The sequence below is a fragment of the Asterias amurensis genome, chromosome 3, assembly GCF_032118995.1.
Source record: "Asterias amurensis chromosome 3, ASM3211899v1".
Classification (NCBI taxonomy): domain Eukaryota; kingdom Metazoa; phylum Echinodermata; class Asteroidea; order Forcipulatida; family Asteriidae; genus Asterias; species Asterias amurensis.
The window spans coordinates 21,065,484-21,086,446 of record NC_092650.1 but is presented as its reverse complement, the minus strand read 5'-3'; the positions used below and the strand labels follow the sequence as shown (position 1 = coordinate 21,086,446).

General features: G+C 38.0%; 1 protein-coding gene across 1 annotated transcript; it reads right to left on the bottom strand.

The window, feature by feature from the left end:
- Nucleotides 1–3,208: 3,208 nt before the first annotated feature.
- Nucleotides 3,209–20,143, bottom strand: LOC139934695 (cytochrome P450 3A24-like). Its single transcript, XM_071929056.1, has 13 exons — nt 19,964–20,143; nt 17,992–18,085; nt 16,945–16,997; nt 14,059–14,155; nt 12,774–12,890; nt 12,217–12,308; nt 11,717–11,868; nt 11,128–11,258; nt 9,594–9,719; nt 9,062–9,282; nt 7,335–7,472; nt 6,092–6,254; nt 3,209–5,679 (listed from the first exon to the last, which is right to left on the bottom strand). Exons 1-13 carry the CDS (start codon nt 20,011–20,013, stop codon nt 5,599–5,601), a joined length of 1,515 nt encoding a protein of 504 aa, XP_071785157.1. The 5' UTR covers nt 20,014–20,143; the 3' UTR covers nt 3,209–5,598.
- Nucleotides 20,144–20,963: the final 820 nt, after the last annotated feature.

Genomic DNA, 20,963 nt, shown 5'->3' with positions numbered 1-20,963 from the left:
TGACATCGGGGTATTTCAAGCAAAAGTGATGTCATAAGTGCAGAGTGCTATTGTATCGCTTGCGACCATTCACAACAGCGAAAGGCCCTTTGCGAGACCACGGGTTTGACTTTGGATTCGGCTCAGGCTAGCTTGGCCCCGTGATAGTTTTAACAATTGCGCATGCTTTGCTTATGCCCCGTGGGGTGTCAGACATGACAGAGCCTGAAGCCGAATCCAATGCGGCAGCCGCGGTTTTGAAAAGGGTCTTAATTTACTTTACGGAACACAATCTGATTGTTTTTCACCAGTTACATAATCTTTCAATCCATTCAGCGTTAACTTTAATACATTGCGCCTGTGCCAAACAATATATGCCGTAAGGCATCTTGGGCATCGAAAACTAGTGGAAAAGTTGCGACTCTGAGGCCCGACTAGTCGAGTAATAAATTTCACTAGGAGACTCCCTCACAAGATATTTTTGTAAACTGAACAAAACTGATATTTCTGTTTAATTTATATTAATATAGACGATGTGACCTCTGACGTCACAGGAAAACCATAACATGATTCGCACGCATACCGCCGGGCAAAACCTTTGTGTTTTGGCATCCAGCTAGAAAGTGTACGCAATCTTACTGTGACCGGCGAAACATGACGTATAGAGTGTTTTGTCAACAGAGGGCGGTTTGAATGTAAACATAGGTCACATCGTCTATACCAAGGTACTTTCCCAAGTAATTTTTAATTTGTATTTTGCTGTGGTCACTCAAGTTTTTTCAACTTGTCGTGTGTGCAGAAACGCATCAAAATGTCGTTGTTATTTTATGTAAGCAGCTGAAAGGGACTTTAAAATAAATGTTTTGTAAAATTAACAAAGTTAAAAGATTTGTCATCTGGTTTATTATTGTGTGTTGTATATTGAATATATTTAATTTGAAGCTGACCAAACTTTCCAGCTTTTAGTTGAGATTTCACAGTTAATAAATAGGGAGAAGGCCAGGGTCAGGAATTGAACATTTCATTGGTTAAATGAAAACAACAAATGAGTTTTGAACCCTTTTTAATTTTATTTTAATCAATATAACACAAAGAAGGATTTCTTTTTAAAACTCAAATATACTTGGATTCATAGCATTGAGTTGGAAGGCCATCATATTTTGGCACAGAACAGCAATTATCCGTTGCGTTTATGCCAGTTTTGGTTTCGTAGACGTAAAGATACAGATCAGATAATAACTGAAGCTAAACCCGGCCAAACGCCATACTAACGAATAATAGTCGGGCACCCCTTTGTTGTCAAAACAAGCCCCCGTGATTGCATGACATGAGCAAGGAATCATGCCAAACCAAAGGTGCCTTGATTTAAAATTCAATGGGTACTTTGATGGGGGTCAAGAAAAAGTTACAAGCTTTCATTTGAGCCATTGCTCAAAAAGGTCCGCCAATTAATATTAGTAGCAGTGAAAAATTAGTTTTTGTCGGGATCCCGACAATATATCACGTGACCAACTTTTATGTGTTTTATAAGAAACATTTTAATTTTTTGTCATGGTTCCGGACCATTAAAAGTAAAAGTTAAACTTTTTTTCGTTAGAGCGGGTGATACTCTTTGAATTACCATTCACTCAAAAAAATCTATTTTTTAATGTTTGGGTCCAGAAATTTGACGTAGCATCTTTAATCTTTATTCATAAATACCTCAGACAGATTCGCTATTCCTATTGGTGGAGAGCGCGTCACGTGGGTGTAAATAAACCTTTGTTTATGACAAGTAACAAGTGTTGAAACATTGGCGTGACACGCGAGCTTGCACCTGTGCTTATAAGACAGTTTCTTCATTCCTATTGGTCGAGAGCAACGGCTGAAACATCGTGTCACTTCACGCGATACGCGCGACGCGCACATCATTCCCTTATAAGTAGTTGTTTCGTCGTATGAGGTTGGAACCTCAAAAAACCGTGCTCGACCCCACGGTATCAAGTACTGTTATGTACTGCGCAGAAAAGTATCAGATGTAATTCGTGAATTAAGAGTGGGCCGGTGCTTACGAAAAGAGCCTCGGACAAGGCTATATTTCGGTAGACTTTTCAGTTCTCAAGAAACTAACTGTCCAGCTTTGTAACTACTACCTGGGCGGAAGGTAGAAAGTCGGCCGGGATAACTACCTTAGCTTATAATGGATCGCTATTAAAGCCATTATACACTTTCGGCACAGAAAAAAAAAATTAAAATCACAGATTTACAAATAACTTACAGGGTTTACAGAAGGTAATGGTGAAAGACTTCACTTGAAATATTATTCCATGAAATGCTTTACTTTTCGAGAAAACATTAAAACAAAGATCAATTCTCGTTGTCGAGAATTACGGATTTATTTTAAACACATGTGATGACACGGCAAAACGTGCGGAAACAAGGGTGGGTTTTCCCCGTTATTTTCTCCCGACTCCGATGACCGATTGAGCCTAAATACACGAAGTGTGGGCCTTTGGAAAATACTGTTATCGAAAGTGTCCAATGGCTTTAACTGCACTACCGCGGAGTGAGTTCTTAAATTGATCTAGACTAGCTTGCTCTAGCCATCGTATAAGGAGACTGTAATGGACCCTTCCCATGAAATATGCTAATTACATTCACGCATGCGTACAGACCCTTTTGGTTGGCAAACACCATAGAGTTGTGCACTAAGCAGACGCGCAATCGCGTGTGCGTCACGCACCCATTAGTCGTGTACAAAACAGCGCGATTTTCCCCCATTTTGTCAACCAAAACGTTAGTGCGCACGCGCTATGTGCAATTTACATCATGGGAAGGGTCTATTTCCAGATAGTATTCCCAATCACAGCCTCAATTAAGCAAATTGCTGGTAGTGAGACACACTGCGTAATCAATTTAACTGCCTATCTTGTAACAAAGATCACCCATAGAAAAACAACCAGGCCGTGCTACATCGTAAAAAGGTCGGATTTGCCATCTTAAAGATAAGTTACAACTATTATCGCACACAAAATATACCAGCAAACTTGCATTTACAAATTTAAATATTGAGCAATACATGAACAAATAATAATGACAAGAAACATAGCATGAAGATAATACAGCAGCACAGAGTTCCCTAACATTAAGTCAGGCAGGATACCACTGAAATCATCAAAAATGGTCAACTCATAATAAGGCAAATCACCATAGCTGGACACAAATCATATTATTTCGAAACATTGCCCACTTTTAATCAAAATAATGTTCTCCACATCTTGACTGTAACTCAAAGGAATGCACATCTTTTGAAATAAACAAATTAAAGTAAAACCATTAAACAATGTGCTTGACAGCTGTCTTTACACAACAATTGAAAACAACCACCATCATCTGCACATATTATTGCTGTTTTATTTTGCAAAGTGAATGTATAACACTATATGCTTATAAACCCAATAATCCCCAAGTTAACCAATTATTGTACATAATAGCGGTCGCAAAAAGTTCTCATAAGTCCATGTTAATATACCAGCAAAAGTAGCGGGCCTGTCAAATCATGGCGTTTCGCCTGGTGAACGTATGCCGACGTATACACAAAATAGTTTGGAAGTTTCCAAAGTCCAAGAACGTCCCATTTCCCAACGACTTGTAACGGAACACATACAAGGGAAAGTATCCGTAGCGTATTGAACGTATTCTGAAAAGCTGATCAAGTTTTTAGATGTGCCCCTTTCATCATATCAAAAGTTGATATGAATTAGACACTGCAATCTCCATAAAATATAAGATATTATGTTTTTCTTCCATTGAGCTGTGTACAAACCTTGCCTGCAGGAAGGCCAGGCTCTGTGGCTCTTTTGTAAACATGCGATGTCACAGGTCACATATACTTAGCGTATAACTTATGTAGATAGCGTATCACCACCTTTGTACAAAAGTTATGTATGTTACACGATTGCCAGGCATTAGTTATACATAAGGTGGATACGTCAGAATGGCATCGAGACTCGTTGGAGATACGAAAGGGATATACGTCATCAATTCGTCAGCTGTCGTACGAACGTTTACCAACTTACGAGTAACGTACCTCTAACGTCAACGTATAATCACGTATGTCTAACGCACAACGAATTTACTGACGACTTATCCAACGAGCGTCGTATGAAGCACACGTTCAGTACGCCGAGAAGTTTTGAACATGCTCAATATGTGTTTGCGGGCTCGACGTGTTCGAAATTTTAACAGCGTATCACAGCGTGCTCTTAACATAAACTCAAATCCCCAACGTATCCTTAACTTACAATCGGCGTGTAAACCACCAACGTATTTTTGATAGTTCGCATACGTTGACGACATACGTTCAGGCGAAACGCCATCATGTGACTGGCCCTTTAATGTGCGAAAAAAGCTTATGGTTTACAAAACAATTACATTACAAACAACCTCCGTCATCTGCACAAAACAATGTGTGTTATAATAACTCCTAAAAGAAACACAATAATCCCAACCGTAAAGTCACAATCAGTTCCCCCCCACCCCAACTATTTGAAGTATACATTGTACATACTGCAGTCAAATCAACTCTGTCCCATAAAGGCAGTGGTAATTACTCAAAATAATAATTAGCAAACAACCTTACTTGGTAACGAGTAACGATCGTACATAAAATCCCAACCCTGCTTTCTTGTTATGATACAGCTAGCAGCAACAATATTTATGCAGGTACCCCGGAAACAAACCCCTTTTGGATGAATAGTATCTGGAGGATGGCCAGAGAACCAACAGCGAGAAATACTGACAGAAAATATTTTAAATGAATGTGCCCTAAATGGAAGGAAGAAAGAGTGAGCCCAAAGGAAGACTGGTACCCTGTCTTTATCCGCAAGGATGAATAATAATAATAATAATAATAATATCGAAGTCTTATAATAGCGCTCATATCTACCAAACAAGGTACTCAATGCGCTGAGTATTTACAAACTTTCAGAATGATAGGTTATTGCAGTGATGAATTCTGAGAACCAATTATTTAGCACCTTATAAGGGTTTACAAGGTACTACGGCGCGTACTTGGGTTCCCTACACAAGTATCACTACTAAGGAACCCTCTATACGTTTTACTGCAGCTGTGAACCATTACTGACTCTTCCTCTCTGTTTAAACACAACATACCAATGCATACTAAATCACGGCATCCACCCCTCCTTCCGAAGAAAGTGAAAAAGACAAAATAAAATAAAAAACAGTTTGTAACTCACACATTATGTAGCTTCTAAAGATCAAGGTTAAAGTAATATGTGTGATTCGATTAAAGGCACTGGGCACTATTGGTAATTACTCAAAATAGTTGTAATGATAAACAACTCACTTGGTAACAAGCAATGGAGAGCTGTTGATAGTATGAAACAAAGTGAGAAACGGCTTACACTGAAGTAATGTTGTTATTGAGAAAGATGTCATTTCGAGACCTCTGCTGAGGAAATCTCGAACATCCTATAAGACCTAGGCCTACACAACGACAATGTCTTAACGTCAGGAATTATAAGTGAGTGGTGGTTGTGTTTATTTTATCGTGAATGGGATACTTTCCGAAGCTAGGTGGCAGCAGACTTATCGTCCCAGAAAGTCTCCTATTAATTACTTATTTCTGTTAGTAAACCGGAGTGTCATTCCTTTCTCTGGGAGAATCAGTCCATGCTTGCCAATATTCGGTGGGATCTGATGGTAGAGAATTAAAATGAACGTTAAAAATAACCTCAAGGTAGTATCAAACATTATTCTCACGGACATCAACTCAACTAAGTAGATAGGGCGTCCTCTATATTAAGAGGTCAAACGAGAGTTGCTCGTATTGACCCCTGTATCGACTGTCATTGCAGTGACGTAAGCTGGCCATATCTGTGTTTTGATGGTCTGATGTGATATAGGTGCAGCTAACAAAGACGGAATTTTTACAGAGATTTAATGAAAATCACAACATTTCAAAATGACGCCAAAAATGACAAAGTATTACTTTTCTCGAGTTTTCCTATATCCAGTCAGTATATGGAAATCATAGGTTGTGCTAGGTTGTGCTAGCTCGGATTCTTTATCAATAGTGAAATGAAGACTATTACAAATGAAGTTTTACCTCTGTGTTTTGGCAGGTCTCTATGCGAAACTTCTGCAGGATACGGATCATGACTAAAGTGATCTCCAACGTGGCGAAACGATACCCGATACATTTTCTCGGGCCTGCTCCAAATGGTATCCAAGACATGGGGTGCATCTTTCCTCGCTTCTCGGGTACCCAACTGTAATACAAACGTGTATGAGATCTTAATATCAAAACTCACAGAAGTATTTTCAAACAAACACATCCAGGTGTAAAGGCACTGGGATGAATTTCACAAAGAGTTAAAGACAGTGCTGGACACTATTGGTAATAATTCAAAATAATTATTAGCATAAAACCTTATTTGGTAACGAGTAGTGGGGAGAGGTCGATAGTACAAAACATTGTGAGAAACGGCTCCCCTCTGAAGTGACGTAGTTTTCGAGAAAGAAGTTTTTATACGAATTTGATTTCGAGACCTCAGAATTAGATGTTGAGGTCTCGAAATCAAGAGCACACAACTTCATGTGATTAGGGTGTTTTTTCTTTCATAGTTATCTCGGAACTTCGACAAGCAATTGAGCTCAAATTTTCACAGATTTGTTATTTTATGTATAATTTTATTATGTTAAGATACACCGAATGAGAAGACTAGTCTCTGACAATTACCAATAGTGACCAGTGTCTTTATGACAAGTCTTATCTCGAGTAAAGACGAGTTACTCGACTAGCCTTAAGTTTTTAATATTTCCTAGGACAAATCCTAAGTAAGGACATAGTCCTAACTCTTTTCCAACATAATAAATTATGTATAAAATAACAAGCATGTGAAAATGTTGACTCAAAAACTGGTAAGCTGCAAGAGAATAATGAAAGAAGAAAACAAAACTGTTTGCACATTTGCAAGTCGTTTAATATTTAAGTGAGAAATTACCTCTTTCTCTAAAACTTCAGAGGGAGCCGTTTCTTTCACAATGCTATCACTGTTCATAGAGGTGCTTAAAAGCACAGCCAAGATGCTTAGCACAACAAGCTTTCCAGAATAAGGTTACCAGCCAAACTACCACGTCACATGTACCATTTGTGATTAGTATCCTGCTCATTATATGCTTAGTAGTTAAGGGAGTTGTTAAGCAATATTTTCTGCTTAGTTAAGCAATATTTTTAGCTTAAATATTATATGCTTAGTTGTGTAGGGAGTTGTTCAGCAATATTTTCTGTTTAAAAGCAGCCTCTATGAAATTGGGCCGAGAACTAGGGTATCCCAATAATGTCTTACCGATCAGGGTCAAATTTGTAGGGTTCAGGCCAGGTCTCTGGATCGTGGTGAACCACCCAAACTGGGACTTCCACCATAACACCTTTGGGTATTTGCACACCCTTGACGACGCAGTCAGACTGACAAATCCGGTCAAACCTATTTTGATTGGAAAGTAATGTTGAACACACAAACAATGAAGACAGCACCTTATAATTATTATATTTTGGTTTAAACTGTTGCAAAAAATTAATGTCATGTGTTCATAAAACTGTTTTGACTGGTTTGTGTGTAGCCTCCCAGACTACGCCGGAGACCAGTCTTGCCCACAAACCAGTCAATGAGGGGGGGGGGGGGGACGCGCTTTAGCGAGTTACAACTGATCGCAGTACATTATCTAATATCGTTTAACGGGTATATTTTTTTTATGTACTTTTTAAAAACACAATGTCCACATATTGTCCACAACTTACACAGTTTGAAGATTATGATAGTAGAAAGCTTCCCTTGAAATTTTACTTACTGCGGTGCTATAGTTTTTGAGAAATGAGTAAAAGTAATAATTTTTGTCTCAGTTTTAGCATGTAAAAACGTATTAACCAAGTTTTGTATAATATCATAACTGGTTAAGGGGATTTTACATGCTAAAATCATTTTGGTCTCATGAGACCAAAATGATTTTGTGACTTGTTTTACTCATTTATCAAAAACTACACAACCTTAGTTAGTACTATTTGAAGGGAAGCTTTCCACTATCATTATCTTCAAACCCTGTAAGTTTAATGTAAATCTGAAAAAGTACCCAAATCCTTTAATATCGTCTTGGGGCAAGACTACATCAAGATCAGCAGTAGATCGAGGTGGTTGGCGTAGGTCTGTAATGACCACCGCAGCGCAATTTGTACCACCGGACTGAAGAGAGAGATACTCTTTGTATTGACAATATCTCCATCATTCAGACGCCAACAGTGTGCTAAGAGTGAAAGCAATCATTGTTAAACTTTAACCTTACCATTATGCAACTGTTTCTTGTGAACATTTATAAGTTTTGTCCAACAGCGCCCTCTGTTGAGTAATCTCCCTTACAACCTGTTTGCGGTGTTTAATGTTTTTTTGCATAATCTTGATTTGTGCTGCCCCAAAGGGAAGCAACATTCCAAACCAATCAGAAGCAATGGGGGGTCAGCGGTCACAGCATACATTTCAAGTTAACCAAATATTCTCGTGATTATAAAGAAAACATTAAAAACCGCAAACAAGTTGGAAAAGGCCCTCGTGGCTTCGCTACTCGCAAGCGTGTTCTCCCTTTCCATCCGGACGCCTGGGATCGCAGCTCTCCAAGCCACAAAGCTTGGCATTGACAAAATGCTATTGAACGTACGACACCGTTGTGGCAAGAGATTCCGTCCCCCATATTCCGGACTGTGTACAAACTACTACTGATATCGCCTTCTTCTGAAACGTCCTCCTCAGTCAACGTTTTTAAGTCCTATTAAGTATGGGAAACAGAATCTCCGACAGATTTCTCTGGGACATCGGCTCAGGTCCAAGGCGGGATCTCAGCAGGGGTCAAACAGACTGTGATTAAAGGCCTTAAAAGTTCCCACTGACACCAGGAGATGGGAAAGAACACACTGACAACCAGTATTATACTAAATAGGGGGCTTTGGAGCGCTAGGTGGCAGCAGACATACTGGTAAGCCTGCTGCCACCTAGCGTTTCAAAGTCTCCCATTGTGATTTACGTACTCGATGGCCGGCGGATATACTCGCATTGACTCGTGTAACACCATATCCAAATAAGTCAGGTCAGAGACGTCTTGGTATGTAAGTTTTGTTCGGTCACCGATGACGTCATCAATCTCAGCTATCAGGCGCTCCTGTACCTCTGGGTTTGTGGCCAATAAGTAGGCAGTGAAGCAAAGGGTTGTTGTCGTTGTTTCGTAGTTACCAAGAAAGAATACTATGGACTGAAATGGAATGTTCAACATATGCATTCATTATATGGTATTTTAAGGCATTGCGTTGAGAGGTATCAATTTGGGTTGCGGTAACACTAAGTCTGTGTCTACTTGCTAGGTATATTATGCTTGTTTAAGAACTTGTCTTGTTTTATTTTCATATTTGCTGCGAATGAAGATACGAGTTTAGCCAAAATGTCTTCATACATACTGACTAACTTAGTGTTTACAACCCCTCCTCCCCGAAACTAAACAAGAAATAAAAACAGTTTCTTCATCGCCGGTGTAACGATAGCTACGTTTATTATACGATAAATTACCATGGCAACAACTTCATCGTCAGTGAGTTCCCGTTTCATATCGACAACAACCTTCTCTTCCTCGGGAGTATCTTCGTCTTGGAAGTTATGGGCTTTCATCATCAGCTGGAGAAAGTCCACGTACTCCTACACAAAGAAGTAAATACCATATGGGATTTGAGGCAATACATGGTATAAAGGTATCAGTATTTGACACAGTTCATTATACTGTACAATATTAATACTAAACACTTAAAGGCAGTGGGCACTATTGGCAATCATTCAAAATAATTGTAGCATAAAAACTTACGTTAAAGACAATGGACATTATTGGTAATTATCAGAGACCGGTCTTCTCACTTGGTGTATCTCAACATAACATGCATAAAATAACAAACCTGTGAAATTTTGAGCTCAATTGGTCGTCGTAGTTGCGAGATATTAATGAAAGAAAAAACACCATTGTCACACGAAGTTGTCTGTTTTCAGATGCTTGATTTCGTTAAAGGCAGTGTCCACTGCCTTTAACGATCAATGGAGAGCGGTTGATAGTATAAAACATTATGAGAAATGGTTGTCTCTGAAGTAACGTAGTTTTCGAGAAAGAAGTAGTTTTCCACTAAAATATTTGAATTTATTTCGAGACTTCACGCGTGAGGTCTCGAATCAATCTTCTGAAAGCACATATTGTGCGACAAGGGTGTTTTTCTTCCATTATTACCTCGCAACCTCGACGACCAATTGAGTTCAAATTTTCACAGGTTTGATATTTTATGCAAATATTGGGATACACCAAGTGAGAAGACTGGTCTTTTACAATTACCAAACATTTTCAGTGCATTTAAAGACACTCATAATCAAGTTTATCCCTGGTGGCGCGAAACAGTTATAGGGTGCGTTCGTTTAGCTTCCCTGAGTCGACCCCGGTCTGCCCCGGTGCGATCGAATAGCTTTGACGTCATTCCAGGGGCTCACTCAGGTCAGCCCCCAGTGCCCTGCTTGTGGAGTGGGTCACTTGGGGGGGGGGGGGGGCTGGCCCCAGGTGCATGACGTCACTGCGAGAGCGGTGAGTGATAGTTCGATTAGCTCTTGCCAGGGGCTCACCCGAGTGAGCACCGCGGGGTCGACCCAGGGAAGCTAAACGAACGCACACATGATAGTTAAGTGTATTGCTAAGGGACAAAAGTGTCGCGACTCCGATTCCACATTCTGCCGCACACAGAAACGCCAGAGCTTGAGTTCGGTGCTCCTATCCGCTCGGCCACGACACCCTAAACCTGCACCAAAAACCTGCACCAAGCTAAACCTGCACCAAAAATGGCACGTACTCAATGCAATGGTAGGTACTGTAAGGTTCAATTATTTGCAACCACATACGATTGGATTCATTCTAAAAAACTATAAAGTTACAAAAATACATCACAAAATCTTTAAAATCTGTAATCTATACAAGTTATCTAAAGAAAGGCCAGTAAAAAATATTACAAAGTATAGAAAAGGAGATAAACAGCAACATTCATAAAATGTTTGTGTATTTAATATCATTTACTCGTACCTTTCGGTTTGGGTCAGCTCTGCGTGTATTGATGATATCCTTGATCAAATCCCTGAAGAAGTTAAAAGCTGGTATTGGGTGAATAGAGAATCCAAACCACTTTAACACAGGCTCCATCCAAGAGAACATCACTGTAGGTAAATATTTCAACAGGGATTTATTGTGAGCATTATGCCAGTGGCAAAACTCAGTATAGTGCCAAAAATGAGTTAAAGCAGTGGACACTATTGGTAAATTACTCAAAATAATTATTAGCATAAAACCTTACTTGGTAACGAGTAATGGGGAGCTGTTGATAGTATATAAATATTGTGATAAACGGCTCCCTCTGAAGATTTTCGATCGAAGTGCAGCACAACGAAATGAGCACACTAGTCTAGCAACCTGTACTCGCAAATTGTTTGGTTTTTTTGACACAAAAAGGGGGCTTCTAATCGCATGTTTCATAGTTTAACCCCTTTGGCCGTCTTAAAACCCTAAATGGTGGACAGAAGAGGCATTGTAAGTGGGTTGTTCAGTGTGAAACTGGGCAACAAAAGAAAGAAGCAAACAAAGGTTTGACTGAAAAGACAACATGACATATACTGACATATAAGCATCCATGGTAGTTGGATTTCTTTGAATCCTTTGAAGAACGAATTGGCGTTGTCAATAAATGTGGTATCGTCCTGATTCTGTGTATCAATCTTGGTTGCATAGCCACACAAGGCACCAGACTCTATGGCGAATGAACCAAGCATCCTACGGGAGAAATCCACAAGATATTATAGAAACAAACACAAAAAGAAACACAAAACCCAAAAGAATTTTACTTTGAAGGGAAAGCAATTAATAATAAACACATTTTAAAGGACCGGAACGCGCTCCTTATGTCAAAGAAGCTTGAACGTTCACCAGTTTATAAAAATTCACTCGGTGTGGAGTACAAATAAAATAAATATCAAAGTATGAATGACAAAACTATGTTTATGTTTGTAAATGATATTACAAGTGGTACCACAACGCTATAATAACAAAGGGTTTACAAAACGGTAGCAGTGAGATATTGAAAACAATCATAAACAGTTCTTAAACCTAGTCGAGACTTACTTTGACATCTCCATTTCGCCTTTCCCCTCGTCGACACGTTTCTGAACATTGGTAACAAACAGATGAGCACGGTCGTTGACCAATTCCGCCATCTTCAAGTATTTAATAATAAAATAAACTTGTTAAGTTGATGGAATTTTTAGGCATTGTGATGTGTAAATATATAACAATATAGTGAAGTTAATAACGATCCTCTATATCAACGTTTTACAAGTATTACATTTAAAAGAGTAAAACAAATGAAGTGTTTCCCCAATTATACAAATCACAAATCAACAATTATTAGTCAACATGACATCGCTTTACAAATAGGTGTTTGAGATATTTCACACGAACAATTTTTATTTTATAAACGAGGTTAGCTGCACGTTACGCGAGCAAAAACGTGCACGTGAACGTCAGAAAACTGTGTTGTTCCTGGTTGACGTTGCCAATGTCGGCTTACTGTATGCTTAGGTATGATGTCTTCGCGAAGTTAAACCTCCCTACTATTATTTTCACACAAGTTCTGTGATAATTTATAACATATGGGAAACAATGTACGATTATTGGCTGACCTTGCGCATCTTACTGTTGCTGAATGTTGGTGCAACTGTACTCCGCATTAACTTCCATCGATCACCCTTTAAACTCAAGAGATCATTGCTGAGTAGGTCCGGCCGCAGAGGAAATATCTTGTTTGGGATAAAACAATCAGCAACAAATAGGTGAGATACAATACAATACAATACAATACAATGCAATGCAATGCAATGCATTGCATAATGCAATGCAATGCAATGCATTGCATAATGCAATGCAATGCAATGCATTGCATAATGCAATGCAATGCAATGCAATGCAATGCAATGCAATGCAATGCAATGCAATGCAATGCAATGCAATGCAATACAATACAATACAATACAATACAATACAATACAATACAATACTATACAATACAAATACAACACAATACAATACAATACAATACAATACAATACAACACAATACAATACAATACAATACAATACAATTCATTCAAACTGATATTTATTTCCATACTTCATGAAAACAATACAATACAATACAAAACAATACAATACAATACAATACAATACAACACAACACAACACGATACAATACAATGCAATACAAATTAAGCGCATTTACACTAAGATCAAAGCGCTAGAAAGAGCACGACCAATGACCAAGGGCCTCAAAGATGGTAAAATCGCAGCTGCCGTAACAAAAGAGCAACTGACTATTTTAAACGCTGCCCTTTCTTACTTTCTTTTGACGGATGTAGTCTGACAGGAATGTGTTAATATTCATATAGTTTAGTTTGTCACACAGTCAGAGTATGTCACGGACAAGATATTTGGCTACATACAATACAGAGCCAGTGCTATAATATAGAGCCAAAAGCAAAACTGCCCAAGAGCAAAAGCAAAAGTAGAACAACAGGCAATGGCAGCCATTTTGAAAAATTGCTTGTTGTTTCAGAAATGCGCGATCGGCATGAAAAGTTGGAGAGAAGGCGCAACTACAGACTTCTGAAGAAAAAAATCTGCTGCGAGTTCATTGTTAAAATCGAATTGGTTTAATAAAAATAAAAAAATTACCCATTAATGAAATTAAAAGACTGTTTTAGGAGGGTGGATTTTAATATGCTGCGGTTAAACTGGCCACTAGTTGCACAATATTTGGAGAAAACTATTATAACCTATTTGTATTGTGTTTTTCTACCATGTGCATTAATTAATTTGGAGAAAAAAGTGCAAGAACGTATGATTAGAGAAATAAAACAAACAATTAATACTAGTATTTTGAAATGGGGGATAGATAAAATAAACAACTCACTTGACGGTCGCAGAAATTGTTGAATTTTTTGACAACGACTTCCTCAATCATGTCAAGGTCAGAGGTAATGATGGCTTTCCGTGCCCCCTCAAACACACTGTCAATGAAAATACATTAATAGTACTTAACGGCACTGGACACTATTGGTAATTACTCAAAATAATTGTTAGTACAAAAACTAACTTGGTAACAAGCAATGGAGAGCCGTTGGCAGTTTATGAAAATTATAAAACATTGTGAGAAACGGCTCGCTCTGAAGTAACGTACAGTAGTTTTCGAGAAAGAAAGTAATTTTCCTCTAATCAAGCATCTGAAAGCACACAACTTCGTGTGACAAGAGTGTTTAGTTTTTTCTTCCGTTATTATCTCGCAAGTTCGACGACCAATTGAGTTAAAATTTTCACAGGTTTGTTGTTTTGTGCAAATGTTGAGATACACCAAGTGAAAGGTGTCAGTATCTTTAACACGGATTTAATGTTCTATTTGGAAGATTTTTAGTAAAGGTGTACACGTCGACTTGATTGGGCTAATTTAGACCAACTTCGTTTAATGAACAAATTTCGTATCACTGCATAAGAACGGATAAGAGCATCGGACACACGTTCTGGTGGTTGATCTGGGTGTGGGTGCGAATCCCGGACGTGACACTTGTGTCCTGGAGCTAGACACTTAAACAGCCAATAAAGGATGATCTTAAATATATAGATATTACAGTTTTCTAACAGCTGCAGTCCATCCAGGAAACATACAAAATTTAACGAGTCTCTTACCTCACGATAAAACATGGTAAAAATGGGTTTTCTCCAGAACGCTCCAAGCCAAATTTCTGAAAAAAGTGGGGTCAAACGAACCCGCGCGACTAAGGAATCGTGACGTCAGTGGCGGCTATTTGGTGTGGAAATGCCATAGCTGGCGAACTGAGTATTCAAAACAAATAGGGGAAATTCGTCACTGGCTTCCAGGATCATTATAATAGATAAGCCGTTTTTGACTCTCGGCTGAAAAAGCCGCGCGGCCGGGTGTATTTTTGACTCGAGATATTTATTACTAAATGCAAATTTTGAGAGTTATTAACCGGTATCTGCGATGTCTATTTGGCCATAAAAAGGTAATAGTTGACATATTGAGATCATCCTTTATTGGCTCTTTAACCATTGCTTCTCTCCACCCAGGGGTAAATGGATCCGTGAGGGCAGAGATGGTTCTTGTGTCAATTGACTTTGCCGAGTGGGGCATGTTTCACAGACTGTATACTCCCCAGGGAGCTGAGATGACTTGAAACAGCTACTTGAGCGAAATGTTTTTAGCGGAAATGCTATTTTAACTTGTCCGCAATGCGTTTGTTCATCATTTAAATGTAATTTGATATGTGAAGACTTCTTAATTTTTCGTAATTTTCGTTTAAAAAATCAGGCCCCAACCTTTGAAAAACTAAAAACACTTCTGCCGTTGAAGGCGCGCGACAAAATGACAATGCTTTGACGTCATGTCTGAAAGTTTTCTTTGTTGAACGCTTCAACAAAGCGGCTTTACAAATTTGAGCTCCCCCAACTATGACGTAACATGAGAAAAGCGTTTGATAAGGGTATTCGAAATGATTGTTTTCTTTTATACAAAATCTATTTACAGGCTGTGACTCGATTTCCTTATTGATTGAAAACGTTTATAATGAAATTCAGCAAAGTTCACGACTTGACAAGATTTAGGGCCCAGTGATAAGGGGAATAATGTTGGAGGCGTTTTTAGACGCCATTCGGGTGTATAAAGTGCTATATAAATATATATTATTATCATTATCGCATCAGGGATAAAGGATTAAAATTAACTTTCAACCAATTACTAACATAAGGCTACCAGTTTTGGATTAGAATTCAACAAGCATTTTTTTTTTCTAGATTGGTATAAGCGACACTAAAACATTGATAGCATATCCATGTTTGACAAATACTAACAGCGTATTGGTGATGGAGATTGTCAATACTTTAGCTTGGAGGGACACAGTTTCACGCAAATTAACACTGAAAGACCCCGGACACTAATTATAGGTAATTTTCAAAGACCAGTCTTCTCACTTGGTGTATCTCAACTTATGAATACAAATTACAAACCTGTGAAACTTTGAGTTAAATTGGTCGTCTAAGTTGCGAGATAACTATGAAAGAAAAAACACACTAACTTGTCACACGTTCGAAGTTTTGTGCTTTCAGATGCTTGATGTCGAGACATCAAAATCTAATTCTGAGGTCTCGAAATCAAATTCGTGGAAAATGACTTCTATCTCGAAGAGATGTTAAAGGCTGTGGATACTATTGGTAATTGTCAAAGACTAGCATTTACAGTTGGTGTATCTCAACTAATGCATAAAATAACAAACCTGTGGAAATTTGAGCTCAATCGGTCATCGAAGTTGCAAGATAATGATGGAAGAAAAAACACCATTGTCACACGAAGTTGTGTGCGTTTAGATGGTTGATTTCGAATTACTTCTTTCTCGAAAACTATGGCACTTCAGAGGGAGCCGTTTCTCACAATGTTTTATACCATCAACCTTTCCCCATTACTCGTCACCAAGAAAGGTTTTATGCTAATAATTATTTTGAGTAATTACCAATAGTGTCCACTGCCTTTAAGTTTGGATCGGGGATAAAGAATGTTAATTTTTTTTTACCCATACCCACCAATGTGTGTTAGGACTGTATATTATTGTTCTAAAATCAGAGAGACTATAAAAGTAAAAACATAGTTATGCGATGATAACACCTAGATAACATTTTTTTTAAAAATTAGTGTTGCGTGCATGGCGTAGTGCATTTGAATAAATTTATCCAAAAGCCATCAAATCTGAAGAGAAGAAGAACATTAACATAATATCAAGTACAAACTTACCCGTATATTTTGCCATATTTGTTTCTCCATGCCTGATGTGCTTCGTGCATTCCCTGGTTCCATTAAAAAAAATATATAAATTTTAAACCACATTGTTAATATTCATTGGTATTTAATTTACTGGTAAGTTACCACATACAGACGCGATGATCTTCTCTAGTTTTTTGTATTGATTCTGAGTATTTATACAGGTATCTTCACAGCAGGCAACACACGATACGAGACAAAATCATGATAAGGAAGATGAAAACAAAGAACCTTTTAAAGCCATATTATACACTTTGGGTAAACAGAATTTTCCAAGTCCCACACTTCGTGTATCACAACTTATATATAAAATTACAAACCTGTGAAAATTTAGGCTCAATCGGTCATCGGAGTCAGGAGAAAATAACGGGAAAACCAACTCTTGTTTCAGCACGTTTAGCCGTGTCATGACATGTGTTTAAAATAAACGCTATCGAGATTTGATATTGTTTTAATGTTTTCTCAAAAAGTAAAGCATTTCATGGAATAATATTTCAAGAGAAGTCTTTCACTATTACCTTCTGTAAACCCTGTAAATTATTTGTAAATCTGTGAACTTTTTTTTTCTGTACCGAAAGTGTATAATGACTTTAAGGAAAAAATTGTACTTTTTCAACTACAATTTATTAGAGACGGATACATAATGAGTATAGTAGGCTAGTGGCTTTAGCTTCCGATCCAAACCGGACCTTAATCAGAACATAAACATTAGGTACAAACAAATAAATATCAATTTATAGACAACGGAAGGGGAAATGGATTAAGGGAAGGATCCAGAAGAAAACGTGAAAATTATGGCCAATTAAAGTTTCTATTTCAGAACTAATTGGTGGCTATGGACCAAGGAGTAAAGTGGTGTGAGGACAAAGGATGTTCAGTATTGAAAGGATGACGAATCAGACCGAGCTTTACAGGCGAATATATTCATACAGATATAATTATGTTAACAAATAAACAAACACCCCCAACAACAGACAGACACCCCGACATACACACAACACACCAAACAAACAAACTTACCCCTCCATACGATAAGATGTTACCGACCAATGGAAGAGGTGGTGGGCCTGAAAGGCCGAGTGTCTTGAAGTAAGTTCTTCTCTTGTATGTGCTCCTGAAGAAAAACAATGAACGAAAGGCACTGGTTAAAGGCAGTGGACACTGTTGGTAATTACTGAGTGCCTGAGCCCACTTTCATAGACTTGCTTAAACAGAAAGTTGTGCTTAATAATGGCATGCTTAGCAGCAATGAGCAGGATACCAGTCGCAAGATGTACACGTGACATGGTATTTTGGCTGGTAACCTTTTTTACTTGTCACTTTTTTGGGGGTAACTAATAGCAACAAAGTTGTTTTCAAAATGTTAAATCCATATGCTGTTTTTCTTTATGAAATATTTCTTGGGAACTAAGTGAATAGTCATTTCTACTATGAGCTGACCCTCATTCAGCTCATAGTAGACAGGCTCATTTGTTATTGACTAACGCCGGATTGGCGGTCGGTGCACCATACCCACGAAAATCAATGGATGATTTCATCGTCAGCCAATCACCGTGCAGGAAAACCATGCTGTTTAATGGTTGATTTTTTTCGTAACGGGAGTTTTGGACTACCGGTGGAAATCGCTGTATCCTGACTTGACTAGCTACGATCCGGTCTCGCTTTTTACATTTTTGGGAAGAATGTGAAACAATCTATCCATATATACTAATGGGGACTGTTGCCGACATCCATAACGGGAAAATTTGCCGTATTTTTGTGACTTGGTTTCTTTCTTTTTGAAACTTTTTACGCACAAATTTCTCTTTTTAAAATTTGAGGTGTACCCGATTTTTTTCAGACAAAACGACAGATAATGCGCTTTATTTCAATGTACTGCTACATTATGTCTGTCAATACTTTTCAGATAGGCCAAAAAAGACTGATTTGGACTAATACTCAAGCCGAGGTCACGCATGAAAACCACACCAACCCCCGCAGATAAAACCCGGCAAATACGCTTATTAACGCATAGGTTGCGGGTAGCAAGATTGGTTCGTGAAATCTAAAGCATTGTTTTCGTAATTTGGAGGAGAAAATCGTATATAAAAAAATGTGTTGCTTTAAAATCCGGTTTCGATGGCCTCGTGACATTTATAAGCTGTAAATTTGAAAATAACCAAAATTGAAAAGATAATGCAGTTCAAAACTGTTCTATTATTAATTATTTAGTTTGGTATGAAATAGATGTATCATCTTGAGTTAATGCTACTATACTTTGGGAAATGTTGCGCAAGTTTGTGTGCTTTCAGATGCATAAAACGGACCTCATTTCTTTTATCAGATTCAAATATTTTATCAGATTCAAATTTGAGTTAGAATTTACCTGTTCTCAAATCAAGGGAGTCATTTTATCACAGTGTTTAAACTATTAACAGCTCTCCGTTGCTCGCTACCAAGTAATTTGTTGTATGCAAATACTTATTTCGAGTATTACCAATAGTGTCCAGTTTCATCAAATTAGTGCTTTGATTTCAGGGATGCCCAACAAAGTATTTATCATATTCAAATATTAGAGTGAAAAGTCCCCATTGCATTAAAGGCAGTGGACACTATTGGTAATTACTCAAAATTATTATAAGCATAAAACCTTACTTGGTAATGAGTAATGGGGAGAGGTTGCGAGTATAAAACACTGTGAGAAACGGCTCCCTCTGAAGTAACGTAGTTTTCGAGAAAGGAGTAATTTTCCACGAATTTGATTTCGAGACCTCAGAATTAGATTTGGAGGTTTCGAAATCAAGCATCTGAAAGCACACAACTTTTTGTGACAATGGTGTTTTTTCTTTCATAATTATCTCGCAACTTCGACCACCAATCGAGCTCAGGTTTTCACAGGCTTGTTATTTTATGCATCTGTTGAGATACACAAAGTGAGAAGACTGGTCTTTGACAATTACCAACATTGCCCGGAGTCTTAACTGTTAGATAAAAAGAAGAATCTAGTTCTTACCATGCAAGTAGACCAACAATTAATCCGATCAAGGCAAGAGTTACAGACATGATGATCTTCTTCCTCCACAAGTCCTATAGTTGAAATATTATCTCCTACCAAAATAAACTGGGCGGGAAAAAAAATCAAAATTTTCTATTTCTTCTTCCCAGCACACCCTTCGTCGACGTGCTGCCAGATGCTTGCATACAATCGAAGTGATTTCGATCATCAAAGCATGGGCCTACCCGCACATCAAGCATTGTTCTAAACACGTATTAGTTTTTCTGTTAATTATTACCGTAGCTAACTAGTAGGTTAAAATAGCAGTTGAATTGCTTCATTGACTTTGATGGATTCGAATCACCAAATCAGACAACGAATACAACAAATCTCAGACGCATTGAATTGTATAGCACCCTTTTTAGGTATGTTGGACCATTGGTGATGTACACACCACTAGTGGTTTGGGTATTTTTTTTCAATTCTGACCCAAGGAGTTTTAAAGCCATTGGGCACTTTCGGTAAACAGTATTGTCCAAAGGCCCACACTTCGTGTATCACAACTTATATAAAAAAATAACAAACCTGTGAAAATTTAGGCTCAATCGGTCACCGGAGTCGGAAGAAAATAACGGGAAAACCCACCCTTGTGTCTGCACGTTGCGCCGTGTCATCACAGGTGTTTAAAATAAATCCGTAATTCTCGCTATCGAGAATTGATAATTGTTTTCTCATAAAGTCAAGCATTTCATGGAATAATATTTCAAGAGAAGTCTTTCACCATTACCTTCTGTAAACCCTGTAAGTTATTTGTAAATCTGTGAACTTTTTTCTTCTTTTCTGTACCAAAAGTGTATAATGGCTTTAAAGGATGTGGGTACTGTTAATAACACAAAACACAATGTCCACAGATTGACATGCAACTTAATGAAGATAACGATAGTAGAAGCCTTCCCCTAAAATATTACTAGCCGATGAGGTGCGGTATAGTTTTTGAGAAATTAGTAAAACAATGTCA